We start from the raw sequence: 14,137 nt of genomic DNA on the forward strand, positions 1-14,137 counted from the left end.
CACAGAATTGAGGTGATGTCCCCCAGCTTGATCCCAATTCAACTCCTGAGTTGATCCCTGACCCCCTGAACCTTTGTCCCTTGTGACAGTCCTGACTTGACCCTGGTTTTTGTGACCTTCCTTTTCAGGCTCTGCATTGGCGTAGCACACAGAGGGAAGAGTGTAAAGGCCACTCATTGGTGCCCAGCACCCAAGTCTCAGACCCTTTAGTGAACCTGCCCCATCCCCAGTGCCAATGAACTTCTAGGCCAGAATCGGCAATGTCTTGGGAAATTCAACAAACCTGTCGGTTGACAAAGATTTGGTTCCAACTGGTGCCCCTGACAATAATGACAACTTGTTCATTTATGTAGCCTAACCTAACCAACCATTCCACTTTATAGGGTCAGCAGCTTTAAGTTCCCAAGTGTTAACATATCGGATGACCTGTCCTGGGCCCAGCGCATAGAAGCAATCACAAGGAATGCATGCAAGCGTTTTTAATTTCTTAGAAGGTTAAGGAGGTTCAGCATGTCGTCAAACACTCTAACAAACTTCTACAGATGTACCATTGAAAGTATCTTGACTGGTTGCATCATGGTCTGGTACAGCAATTTGAATGCACTAGAATGTAAGAGGCTGCAGAGAGTAGTGGACTCAGCCCAATACATCACAGGCACATCCCTCCCCGCCATCGGTAGTTTCTACATGAGGCACTGCCTCAAGAAGGCAGCATCCATCATCAAAGACCCCCACCATCCGGGCCATGCCATCTTCTCACAGCTCCCATCGGGCAGGAGGTGCAGATGCCTGAAGTCCCACACCACCAGGTTCAAGAACAGCTACTTCCCTTCAACCATTCGGTTCTTGAACCAACCTGCACAACCCTAATCACTTCTTCAGTACAGCAACACTATGACCACTTTGCACTACAATGATCTTTGTTTTTTTGTTCTAATTATGTTCTTTCTTGTATAATTTTGTATAATTTATGTTTAATTTATGTTTTTCTTGTGAATATTGTGTATCAGATACTATGTGCCTGACACTGCCGCAAGTAAGTTTTTCATTGCACCTGTGCGTACATGTAATTGTGCATATGAGAATAAACCCCACTTTGACTATGACTTTTAAGAGTGTTAGCAAACATAATTTTGCACCAAGACAAAGCGGGTTGCTGTTTGGGACAGGTTTTGGGGATTACTTTGTTGCCTATCCAAGGAGATATGGCTAGCTGTCAGTGTGGAGCTGACTGGAACATTGATACAGATTCAATTTTCCTTTAATGCCTGTGTTTCTTTTTCAGTGTTGTCAACACGTCTCAAGCATCACCTGCAACCCTGTCTCTGAATACGCAAAATTTGGCAAGTGCTGCCGTTTGTGTCCGCCTGGTGAGTAATGATATTAAGCAGCTGAAGCAACACACCAAGCACTAGAGGAACTCAGCAGGTCAGGCAGCACCTATGGAGGGAAATGGACAGTTGATGTTTCAGGTCAAAACCCTTCATTTGGACTGGAAAGGAAGAGGGGAGACGGCGGTATAAAAAGGTGGGGGAAAGGGCTGGAGCAAGAGCTGGCAGATGATAGGCAGTTGAGGGAGAGGAGAGAGTGGGAAGAATGTCAGAAGCTGGGAGGTGGTAGGTGGAAGTGACAAAAGGCTGAAGATAATGGAATCTGATAGGAGAGGACGGTGGAGCGTGGAATAAAGGGAGGGAGGTGGGGAGGGGAACCGGTGGGAGGAATGTGTGGGCGATGGGCAGATGGACAGGGTGGTGGGAGGGGAAAGCCATAGGGTGATGGGGGCCAGTTGGATCAGGAGGAAGAGAGAAAATAAAAATGGGGGAAAGGGGACAGGGCGGGAGTGGTTACCAGAAGGTTGAGAATTCATTGTTCATGCCGTCGGGTTGGAGACTGCCCAGGCGGAATATGAGGTGCTGTTCCTCTAATTTGCATTTGGCCTTGACCTGGCAGTGGAGGAAGCCGGGGGCAGACATGTCACTGTAGAATGGGAAGTGGAATTAAAATGGCTGGCCACTGGGAGATCCCGGCTGGCATGGCGGATGAAACAAAGGTGCTCAACGAAGCAAATAGTTGAACTCGGGGCCTGAGCTTTAGGACCAGGAGTAGGCCATTCGGCCCCTCAAGCCTGTTCTGCCATGCATACTAAATTCTGGTCTATCTGCAAATCAGGTCTATCTGCAAATCACTTCCATCTACCCACCTTAATATCATAATGCAGACACACTCACTGGAGCACCAGAGACATGTAAGGTAAGCCCAGTCCTGCATTTTTCAGTCAGGAGAGGGATTCTTGCCAATCCAAGGGCATCAAAGCACAATTTCACTGCCCTGCCACTGTCTGTAAACAAGACTGTGGATCCATATGGATCAGGAGCGTGGTAGATAGTGTGGCTAACTGTTGACCTAGGGAGAAGTCTGTTGTGTTAAGGCTACAGGTGGAGATTTCTGAGCTCTGAATCAGTTCACTTGCCAATGTTGGTGACTAAACCAAAGACAGGATAATAAAGGTTTATCCAAAATACCGAGTGCATTTTCTGTGCTGAGAGGGTCAAACCTTTGTTGTTTGCAGGCACGTACATGAGCAGCGAATGCAGCGAGAAAAATGACTCGAAATGTCAGCCTTGTGGCCCTGATCGTTATCAGTCAGATTGGAACAAACTGGAACATTGCCATCTGCAGAAAGTCTGTAACAATAGTGAGTATCAATTATTGCTGCGTGTCTAATTGATTAGGGAGTGTTGGTTAATTTTCAATTAAAAGTACTTGGCCGACTGCTTCATGAAGAGAACCACTTTTACAATGTTGTCATTTTATTTAAAATGAGCGGAGAGCACGTTTGTTTAAAAACGAAAACTACTTGACCCAATACTTTATGAAAGTGTTGTTTCTTAATAATCCATTATAGTCCTTCCTCTGTTGTAGCAAATGGGCAAGTGGTGTGCTGCCACCTCTAATTCTCTGCTTCTCTTTGTGTAGATGGAGGATTTGTGGTAGAAAAGGCTGGTACCAGTACCAGTGACACAATCTGTCAGTGCCAGGTTGGGAAGCACTGTCTCAATAAGGACTGTGAGATCTGTGAAGGGAACAGCGTCTGTGAACCTGGGTACGGAGTTGTGTACAAAGAACGTAAGTCTCCCATCACTGCTCCATCACTTCTAGAACACACAAGGAGAAGTCATCAGGTGCAGTGGGTCTTCAACAGAATCAGAGCATTAACAGACTATTCCCCACTAGATCGAGTCATGGTTTTGTGAATTAAATGATCTCAAGTTTTTAGCAATGAGAAAAAGGCCATTGTGCCAAAATGATAATTTTTTGATTTTTTTATAGCTTCATGCACTTGAGCTTATCTGAAACCCTGCACCAGTCCGTTTACACATCACCTCCAGAATCACTTAACCACATTTGACTCATATTGAAAATCTGAACTTCTCATCGTGTTCAAATCCTTCTGTCTTAGTATTTATGTCTAATTTACCAGAAAAAATGTTGGTAATTTGAGCCTGCTCAGATGGTTGATAAGCTCAGAAAGCGTTGTACTCTTGCAACACCCTTCAGGCTTGGCACCTCCTTCTCTGCCTTGGCTTTGACTGGATCTGCCTTCAGTCTGTCTCTGGAGACCACGTGACCCATGAAGGAGACTTCCTTCCCCTTGAACTTCAACCTTTACCTGCTCACCTTCAGCTGCTCTTCCCTGAATCTGCTCCTCAGGGCTCTCAGCATTGGGTCATTCTCCAACTCTGCTGCTTCCACTGTTGCTCCTTCTCCAAAGACCACCAGGTCATCTGCTGTGGTCTTCACCCCCACTCACACCAGGTTAAGCCTCCAGCCTTTGCTGAAATCCGTCGGGACTGTGTTGATTCCGAGTGATGTTCCACCCCAATGTTATCTACCGAGTGGTGTGTAGAAACAGGTTAAATATGAGCTCTCCTCGTCAATCCCCATTTATCAGAGCCCGTTCTTTACACCCAGCCCACTGAAAATCCTTGCACTGCTCAGGTCAACTTCTCCTACTGTCCTCATGGGCCAGTGGCTCCTCGTCAGAGCTCCATTAAGGTCTCTCGTGTCCAGGCAGAGCCTCAGCTTGTCACTTGACTTCTCGACACACCAAGCTGGGTACTTGGGGTAGGGGGACCTACTGAGTGATTGTCACTGCCTTGGGCAGTCTCTCCCAGCTTTAGGTTTTCCTTGAGAGCCACAGGAACATACCTTGGAGGGAGTACGACCGGCTGCTTCCTGTTGTCCACCTCTGGGGATATTTCCCTTCCAGTTCCCCTGCTCTGTAAAGGATATCTGATCTTCATCATTATTTGCACTGAAGCAATCTTCATGATCCTGTCACAGTGTAACTCTTCCCATTTGCTGCACTGTGATACTCGCAGCAGAGGTGGGATGTTTCATTAGTCTACTCTGTCGAAATCCATATTCCTTCTTGTGACCAATGTGGAACAATAACACCTCTACTCTGGCTCAACACCTGGTGAACTTTACCTTCCACCCATCCAAACCTTGGACAAATTAATTGCCTTGAAATCCAGTGGCTCCGGCTTCTCCATTTGTTCTATTGTTTATTATCTCTGAGCTCTCCCTCTCCCTCTCCCTCTCCCTTCCCCCCTTCCCTCTCCCTTCCCCCCTTCCCTCTCCCTTCCCCCCTTCCCTCTCCTTTCCCCCTTCCCTCTCCCCCCCTTCCCTCTCTCTTTCCCCCCTTCCCTCTCTCTTTCCCCCCTTCCCTCTCTCTTCCCCCCTTCCCTCTCTCTTCCCCCCTTCCCTCTCTCTTCCCCCCTTCCCTCTCTCTTTCCCCCTTCCCTCTTTCCCCCCCTTCCCTCTCTCTTCCCCCCCCCTTCCCTCTCTCGTCCCCCCCCTTCCCTCTCTCTTCTCCCCCCTTCCCTCTCCCTCCCTCCCTCCCTCTCCCTCTCTCTCTCTTGCTTGCTCACTCTCTCGCTCTGTGCACATCCACGTTATCCCAATTGGAAGGGATCACTCCTGATGTCTGGTATTCCAATTTGGGCACAGCTTCTAAATCTCATAGTTTCAACAATCGGCACTTCTGACACCGTATCTCAGTATCTCCAAGATCCTGGAAAAATAGTTGCTCATTTAAACCAACACTGAGGGTACTTTATTAAATTAAACAAACTCAGGACAGCATTTTCTTCCTGTGGCTTTTTTCAGAGAAGCAGACAACTTCTGACAAGTTCCATGCTGAACAATGTTGCAGCTCAGATGAGCTGCAGGGCAAAATCCTTTAAGTATTACAGACTTAAACAGCAATGATCATTAATTACATATAACACAAGTGTTATACCCATATAAAAGCTTCTCATTTCAGTGGCATTCAGTCCTACGATGTTCTAAGAACCCAGTGTTCCCACAAATCTGTCCTGTGTACCTCTTGCTCTCTTCACTCATCAATGGAAGAAATACCTTAAGCCGTTATCTCTCAAATTCCTTTCATTTCTTCATCTTGCTCCTTCTCTTTTAAAATATTCTTTAAAAGTTAACTTTCACCAATCAGTCACCTGTCTGGGGATATTTCTCCTTCTTAAGATTCATGTAAATTTTTATTTGATTGTGAAGTGCCTTGGGATGGTTTGACAGAATAAAAACATAAATGGCAAGTTTTTGCTGCAGTGTATTGAATTCTTTCTAAGCACTTTGCAAATAAAGTACGTGGAACATAATTTAAAATCACACTTTTCTTTTTCCCAGAAGGTGGGAATTTCACAGTACCCGTGTGTGAGATATGTGAGGCTGGATACTACTCAAATGTATCTTCCAACCTGGAAGCCTGTAGGAAATGGAGCGAGTAAGTCTGGCATTGAATGAAATTTCCCAAATATAATACTGACACAATCTCAGATGTAGTTTAACATAGAATTATCAAAAGCACGTCGATAAAGATGCTGCTGAGCGTAGATGTACAAAACGGAAATCTGTGCTAGGTTTGCTGATCTCAGCCAAGGAAGGAGATTTTGTTTTGTGTGCCAGTGCAGGGAAAGGGGAAGAAAGGAGAGAGATTAGTATCAGGCGTCACACACAAAATGCTGGAGGAACTCAGCAGGTCAGGCAGCATCTATGGAGGGAAATAAACAGCAGATGTTTCGGGTCGGGACCCTTCATCAGGACCTATGAAGGGTTCGACCCAGAACGCCAGCTGTTTATTTCCCTCCATAGATGCTGCCTGACCTGCTGGGTTCCCCCAGCATTTTGTGTGTGTTGCTCCAGATTCCAGCATCCACAGAATCTCTTGTGTCTTACTATCAGGCATGTTCCTAGTGATATCAGCTGGAAAGAATGTTCACAGTGTATGAGCTATTTAATTTTTTTGCTTTCTCACAATGTTCAATTGTATTGTTTTCTGTAACAGGAGAGTTAAAGCAGGAGTCAGTTCAATTTTAATGAATTCTTAGATAATGGAGGGAAATGCTGTAATGGCAAAGAGTACTAAAAGAGTAATTTTTAATGACATCTGGTGGACTACAACAATGGTTTTTAGTTGGTAGGATATTTAAGGAGTGAATTTTACTGCATGAATTTGAATGTAAGAGATATGATTTGGGAGCAGAGGGATTAGATTGTTAAACTTTGATGGGTGAGTTTGAGTATTAATGGGCCATATTTCAATCGGAGGGCTCCGATATCAGTGGAGGATGTTTTAGAGGAAGCATCTGAATGAAGGGAATGAGTATGGATATTAAAAAGGGAAGTTTCCATAAGATAACTTGGGTATTGGAAGGCTAACCATTGATAGAATGTTGGGTGAAACAGGACGATGTTTCAAATGGAGAGTTTGGTGTCGGGGAATCTGTTTCCGTGGGATAGGAGAGGGGTGAACATCACTGAGCCACATGAGCTTTTCTCTTCCCGAACTATACTGAATGTTCTTGTGACAAGGTTCAGGACTGATCCTTCCAGTGCTCTGTAGCTAATGTACCACCTTTGGCCAGATGTGAAGGACTATTCATACTGCAACACATCTTGAGCTGCCTGATCACCAATCCAACCTGCTGGTAGCTGGACAGTTGTACGTGAGGCAGGGGTTCTCAGTGAAGGGGAGAAAAATAACAAAAATATTTCCTGTCTCTTGCCTTTAGTTGTGGATCCCTCCAGATGTTGGTGAATGGGACAACAACAAAGGATGTGGAATGTGGTAAGTTCCACTTCAGAGATTTTGATTTAGAAATTCAATTGCACAATTTTTCCAACATTAAAAGTGTTAGCAGCCTCCCCACTCTGTTTTAAAAAGCTCCGTTAAAAAAGGGAAATTCATTACCATCAGTTGTAACTGATTCATGGAACATCGACCATAGAACAGTACAGCACAGGAACAGGCCCTTCGGCCCACAATGTTGTGCCGAACTAATTAAGCTAATGATACCTAATCCCTTCTGCCTGCACGTGGTCCATATCCCTCCATTCTCTGCATTTTCATGTGCCTGTCTAAGGACCTCTTAACCGCCTCCACTGTATCTGCCTCCACCACCACCCCTGGCAGTGTATTCCATGCACCCATCACTCTGTGTAAAAGAAAACAAAAAAAAACCTTACCCCGCACATATCCTTTGAATTTACCCCCCCCATCACCTTAAATGCATGCCCTTCATTTCAACCCTTGGGAAAAGATACCGACTGTATCTATGCCTCTCATAATCTTATAAACCTCTATCAGATCTCCCCACAGCCTCCACCGCTCCAGAGAAAACAACCCAAGTTTGTCCAACCTATCCTCATAGCACATGCCCTCTAATCCAGGCAGCATCTTGGTAAACCTCTTCTGCTCCCTCTCTAAAGCCTTGATATCCTTCCTATAATGGGGACGACCAGAACTGAATGCAATACTCCAGATGCGGCCTAACTAAAGTTTTATAAAGCTGCAGCATAACTTCCTGACCCTTGAACTCAATGCCTCGATTAATGAAGGCAAACATGCCACACACCTTCTTTACTGCCCTATCAACCTGTGTAGCCACTTTCAGGGAGCTATGAACTTGGACCCCAAGATCCCTCTGCTCATCAACACTATTAAGGGTCTTGCCATTAACAGTGTACTGTCTCTTTACATTTGATCTCCCAAGGTGCAACACTTCACATTTGGCTGGGCTGAACTCCATCTGCCATTTCTCCGCCCATATCTGCAACTGACCTATATCCCGCTGTATCCTTTGCCAGTCTTCTGCGCTATCCACAACACCACAAATCTTCATATCATCTGCAAATTTACCAACCTGCCCATGTACATTTTCATCCAGGTCATTTATATACATCACAAACAGCAGAGGTCCCAGTACGGATCCCTGAGGAACACAAGGACCTCCAGCTGGAATAAGTCCCCTCGACCACTACCCTCTGTCTTCTACGGGCAAGCCTGTTCTGAATCCAAATGGCCTATTCACCATGGATCCCATGCATCTTAATCTTCTGGATGAGCCTCCCATGAGGGACCTCGTCAAACGCTTTACTAAAATCCATGTAGACAACATCCGCAGCTCGGCCTTCATCAATCACCCTCGGCACCTCGTCAAAAAACTCTATCAAGTTAATAAGGCACGACTTGCCCAGCACAAAGCCATGCTGACTGTCCCTAATTAGGCTATGGTTTTCCAAAATGCTCATCAATCCTATCCTTAAGAATCCTCTCCATTAATTTCCCTACCACTTACGTGAGACTCACCGGTCTGTAGTTCCCAGGATTATCTCTGTTTCCCTTCTTGAACTGCAGGCATTTTGCAGGGGAGCTGACCTACGACTGGTCCTGGACTCCCCAGCACAGAGCAGAGATGAGGCAATCCCCAGCACCAACTCAGGGAACCTGCAGGAAATGGCACTGTGTGCAGTTTGATGCAGGGAGTTTGCAATAGTTTCAATGCAGCAAATAGTTGTAAGGGAATTAATGTGTTTGTATCTTTAGGGTTTTTAATTGTTTGTGTTTAATTGAATGTTTTTATATTTTACTTATTCAAAACCTACTAAAAGTAATCAAATTATTAAGACATAAGAATGTTTCCAAAAGGTAAAAACGTTCATAAGCACTTTTACACAGTGACACCTTTGACGGTTGGATGAGCCAGGGTGTAGCTTTGCTGTTTTTCAGTAGTTTCATGGGTAGGTCTTGCTCTGGCCCTTCATCTGATGGGTGCCTCATCACTGAGATTGCAGCCGGCTCTGTCCCCGAAGTTTCCATTAGGAGATCTGTGTAGGGCACGTGTGGAGTTGTCATGTATTTTTAGAGTTTTGCTACTCAATGCAAAAGTTGGCCCTGGTCTCCCAGTGTTGTGTAAACCTGGGACCTTGGAGGATAATACGGTGGGAAAACTGAGTTAACAGACTAGATTATTTTGCCTCATTTCTCAATCCTGAGCATCTTCCTTCTGAGCTATTTACTGGCAGGTCATCAGGCTCCCTAGCTGTGGTCCAATGGATGCTTAGCAGATCATGTGATTCTGAAAATGCCTGCACTCTATCCTCTGCACTGGATGTAATGATTTAAGTGGGTCCAATAGACCCAAACCTAATTAAAGTAAAACCAAGGCTCAAACATCAAACTTTGAGTTGCCATATGGGGCCCTTTGATATTGTTAGCCTGTTGCAGAGTCCTGGTGTAACACTACACTATACAGACAACAGGTGGCGAGGTCTGATGTCTTTCCAAATCAGTCTGTTCCTCATGGTGAATTCTGTCATCACGCACCAGTGGGTGTAGTTTGCCAGCGGATGGGACCTCCTGTCTCCCTCTCGGTGAGGTAGGATGGTGCCAGCCATTCTCAGATAGTAGGTTCTTCAGCCCCAATCCGTGAGACAGGATGGTCGAGCTCTGAGGTGGATGCCCACGTAACCTGCCAGCTTGTCGCGCACCAGAACATCGATCGTTCACATCAAGGGGCAGAGAGTAGAAGGAAGGTAAACTGGTGTGCTCTCCCAGTCACCAAGTATAGTTTCTAGCAGAATTTTCTTAATTACCCATCCATCCCACAGACAAACTTTTCAAGGAATCGGAATTTGTTACAGATGCCTGATTATTTATTGCTGATTATTCTGTTTGTTTGCAGGGACACCGGAACCTCCATCCAAGGTGGGATTGGTTGTGGTCATCGTACTCCTTAGCGCAGTACTTACTGTCATCTTGTTATCCTTCTTCATCTACTCAGGATATAATCAAGGTGAGTAGTTAAAGCATTTCATTGTGCCTATTTTTTAACCCATTTTCTACATGTTACACTTGTCATGATGAAGCATGTTCGACTTGGGAAATTCACTCCATTTTGGGTGTTCATGGTATTAAACACCCCAGTTCAATCACAGCACAGATAGAGTGAATGCCCAGTTGAACATTGCCAGTTCAGGCACAGCAGGGAGTATGTACAAAATAAAAGCTCCTGTTAGACTGTCCTGTCAAAGATTCCCAAATTGGATACACGATAGTTAGAGTCATACAGCATGGAAACAGGCCCTTCGGCCCAACTGGTCCATGCTGACCAAGATGCCCCATCCAAGCTAGTCCCATCTGCCAGCGTTTGGCCCATAAGCTTTCCAACCCATGTACCTGTCAAACTGTCTTTTAGAAGTTGTTATTGTACCCGCCTCAACCACTTCCTCTTGCAGCTGATTCCACACACATACCACCTTTTGTGTAAAAAAAAAAGTTACCCTCAAGTTCCTCTTAAATCTTTCCCCTCTCACCTTAAACCTATGCCTCTAGTTCTTGATACCCATCCCTGGGGAAAAGACTGAGTACATTCACCCTATCTATGCCCCTCATGATTTTATACACCTCCATAAGATCACCCCTCAGTCTCCTACGCTCTAAGGAATAAAGTCCCAGCCTGTCCAACCTCTCCCTATAACTCAGTCCCTCAAGTCCTGGCAACATCCATGTAAATCTTTTCTCCACTTTTTCTAGTTTAATAACATCTTTCCTACAGCAGGGCAACCAAAACTGAACACAATACTCCAAGTGCAGCCTCACCAACGTCCTGTACAACCGCACCATGACCTCCCAACTTTTATATTCAATAACCTGACTTATGAAGGCCAGCGTGCCAACAACCTTCTTCACCACCCTGTGACTCCACTTTCAGTGAACCATGTACTTGTTCTCCAAGGTCCCTCTGTGCTGCAGCACTCCCCAGGGCCCTGCCATTCACTGTGAAAGTCCTACCTGGATTTGACTTTCCAAAATGCAACACCTTACACTTATCCGAATTAAATTCCATTTCCCGTTCTTCGGCCCACTTACTCAGCTGGTCAAGATCCCCCAGTAATTTTTGATAATCTTCTTCAATGTCCACTATACCACCTAGCTTGGTGTCATCTACAAACTTACTAACTATGCCTCGTACATTCTTATCCAAATCGTTGATATAGATAATGAACAACAATGGGTCCAGTGTTGACACCTGAGGTACACCACTTGTCACGGGCCTCCATTCTGAGACACATCCTTCCACTATCACCCTCTGCTTTCTACCATCAAGCCAATTGTATATCCAATTAGCCAGTTAGAATTGGGGCAAAATTCCCTGTGGTCTGATCTGACCCTTTTCCTTCTCCCAACCTCAGGTCAGCATCAGGAATGCAACTTTCAGCTTCATCCTGTGACTGTTTTGGATGAGATTGCCATAATGTATTCCAGATGTCAGCCAACCAATCCTTTGGCTCCATCTGCCTCCCTGGCACTAGTTGAACTCTCCCTGTGTCCTGCACAACTTCCAGTGCCGCCAAAGTCACATTGGCTGGCTCTGTTCTATTTCTGGGGCCCCATCGGTGCCCCAGTCAGGATGTCAGCTCTTTCTGTGATTTACATTTTGTCGATCCATGCCCACTGGAGATACATGAAGGTTCTTTTCAAGTGTGTCAGAAGATTCAGTCATCACCTGTGTCTACGTTCCTTCAGGACAGGGCATTGCTGGGTGCAGGTTATACATCCTGACTGATTGCATTTTGTTTATTTCTTTCAGAGAATCGGACTAAGGCATGGATTACCTTTACCAGGCTGGTAAGTTGTGTAACGAACAAACCAGTACATCAGGCCAGCTTACGTCTCATGCTGGAGATTTGGCACTGAACTGGGGAGAGACCTCTGATGATGATTTGGGGAAGAGTTCACTCTTATTGAGGGGAGGGGGTTCACTGGTGGTGATCAGGGGAGGGTGTCACTGATGCTCAGGGGAGGCAGCCACATGGAGATCAGGCAAGTGGACACTGCTGATGACAAGGGTCAATGTAGATGAAAGGAGGGAGTTAGTGGCAGTGAACAGGGGTTGGGACGGTTTCACTGACTTCAGTTAAGGGAGGTTTTGGGCCATCAGAGTCATTGATAGTGATCTGGAGGGAGCCACCGACCATGAGGAGAGGGATCATCAATCGGCGAAGGGGGGGCCATATGGTGACTTGGAGAGGGAACCGCTGATGATCGGGGCTGTGGGGTGGGTCACGGATTACGGCCACGGAAGGGGTCAGCGGTGGTGATTCGGGGAAGGGCGTCACCAAAGGCGCTCAGGGGGTCCGGGTCAGTGCCGACCTGGGTAAGGACCAAGGGGGGGCAGTGGGGGGGATGGGGGCACTGTCTGCCTGATGATCTCCCTGGCCTGGTGACACGGTAGCCAAATGGTGGTCCAACCAGCAGCACGGACTGACCTGTGGGCCTTAACTGGAGGGTAGATCACCACTGATGCAAACCATAACAAGGAAAGGGAAACTGTTCTGCCTTTCGATAATCTGATCCAGGGTTTTACATTTTCAGCTGAAATGCGCAGAGACCACTAAAAAGCCAATCCAGGAGCTGACCGAGAACGGGAGGATATTGGCCACAGCTGGAGATGAAGACAAGAGCCCGGAGATGATGACTGAGCTTCTGCCCGTGTAAATGGCTGGAGGATTAAGGGCAGCAGTAGGCAGTGAACATTGCAATGACGCTGACGCCTTAGTGTTTGCTGCCATTTCTCCCGACTCCGGCAACAGTCTGCTCTGGCCTTTGAACCGAGTTGACCTCCAGCTGTGAACTTATTAATCCTGACATTTTAATGCTGGTGTGGAACAGCTGCCACAGTCAGCCTCACCTTTCTGTGCTGCATCTGGCCGTGGTGCGGTGGCAGTGAATGATTGAATCAGTGTGTGCGGTGACAGAGCACATACACAGCTGCTTGAATTGCAGCACACAGATTTATTTCTACCTTCACGTGGAGACAAAAACTTTTCAGATCCAAGACGTTGCAACTGGTTCACTGCAGAGGAACATTCCTTTCTACCATTCCTCCAAATGCGCTGCTTCAAGGCAAATAAGTATCTGTGGATGTAAGAGCAGTTGAATTACTTCTGTGGAGCTTGCCTGTGTAAATAATCTATTGGGAACATAATTGGACATGCAGGCCATTTCCTTCCTTGCCCTCACTCTCTCCCCTCTTCCACTGTCGCCCCACTGTCCCTGGTCACTGTATTCTCCTGCTGGCCTATGTATATTGTTATAAATGTACAGTTATAGTTTATAATAAATGTGGAGTTGTAAAAAAACTAAGACCTGTGTTAAGTCAAGTCAAGTTTATTGTCATGTGCACAAGTACAGTGAGGTACAGGTACAACTAAAAACTTGCTTGCAGCAGCATCAGGTACAGACGACACACAGGATATAAATTATAGATAAATTACACAAGACAGTGAAGAGAGAGGAAAAAAAAACGAGAGCTTAGTGCAATCAAAACACAATCAGAGACAAGTCCATGGTGGTGCAAGAGGTGGTCTGTAGTGTTCCATTGCTGAGGTAACACAATCCTGAGGAGTGAACTCTGTATTTGTTATGCTGACGGGTGCATTGTGAAACTGGCCAATCCCATTCAAATGAATGATTCTGTAGCGGCTGCTACTGCGATGTGAAAACAAGACACTAGTCGATGGGTTTCAGAACACAAACTGGTTTATTTTCCCGCCTTGCGCGGGCCTTTTAAGAGGAACGGTTCCCGCCCACCGAAAATGGAATGACGTATACGCTACGTCATCAAACCTTTCCCACGCGTGGGTTCTCCCTGTCGCTCAGGGAAGACGAAGGCCCAATGCCAGCTTGGGCCTCACCGCTCCGACGACACGTGACCTGACCGCCGAGCCAGTTCGCTTGCTCGGACGGTGAGTCACTACACAACCCCCCCCC

The 14,137-nt window shown here is 46.2% G+C and overlaps 1 protein-coding gene across 4 annotated transcripts in view; it reads left to right on the top strand.

Moving 5' to 3' along the window:
• The window catches only part of LOC127579066 (tumor necrosis factor receptor superfamily member 5-like), a 26,203-nt gene extending 12,727 nt beyond the window's left edge, over positions 1-13,476 (top strand). For 3 of the 4 annotated variants that reach the window (XM_052031704.1, XM_052031703.1, XM_052031701.1), the window contains exons 2-9: positions 1,286-1,370; positions 2,570-2,695; positions 2,977-3,126; positions 5,710-5,806; positions 7,095-7,150; positions 10,047-10,157; positions 11,955-11,992; positions 12,740-13,476. In XM_052031704.1, the coding sequence (XP_051887664.1) occupies positions 2,578-2,695; positions 2,977-3,126; positions 5,710-5,806; positions 7,095-7,150; positions 10,047-10,157; positions 11,955-11,992; positions 12,740-12,862 (693 nt within the window). In that variant the 5' untranslated portion in view covers positions 1,286-1,370; positions 2,570-2,577 and the 3' untranslated portion in view covers positions 12,863-13,476. The remainder of the gene's footprint in view (positions 1-1,285; positions 1,371-2,569; positions 2,696-2,976; positions 3,127-5,709; positions 5,807-7,094; positions 7,151-10,046; positions 10,158-11,954; positions 11,993-12,739) is intronic. The other variant, XM_052031702.1, reaches the window with a different exon arrangement.
• Positions 13,477-14,137: the final 661 nt, after the last annotated feature.

The sequence above is a fragment of the Pristis pectinata genome, chromosome 16 (assembly GCF_009764475.1).
Source record: "Pristis pectinata isolate sPriPec2 chromosome 16, sPriPec2.1.pri, whole genome shotgun sequence".
Lineage (NCBI taxonomy): Eukaryota > Metazoa > Chordata > Chondrichthyes > Rhinopristiformes > Pristidae > Pristis > Pristis pectinata.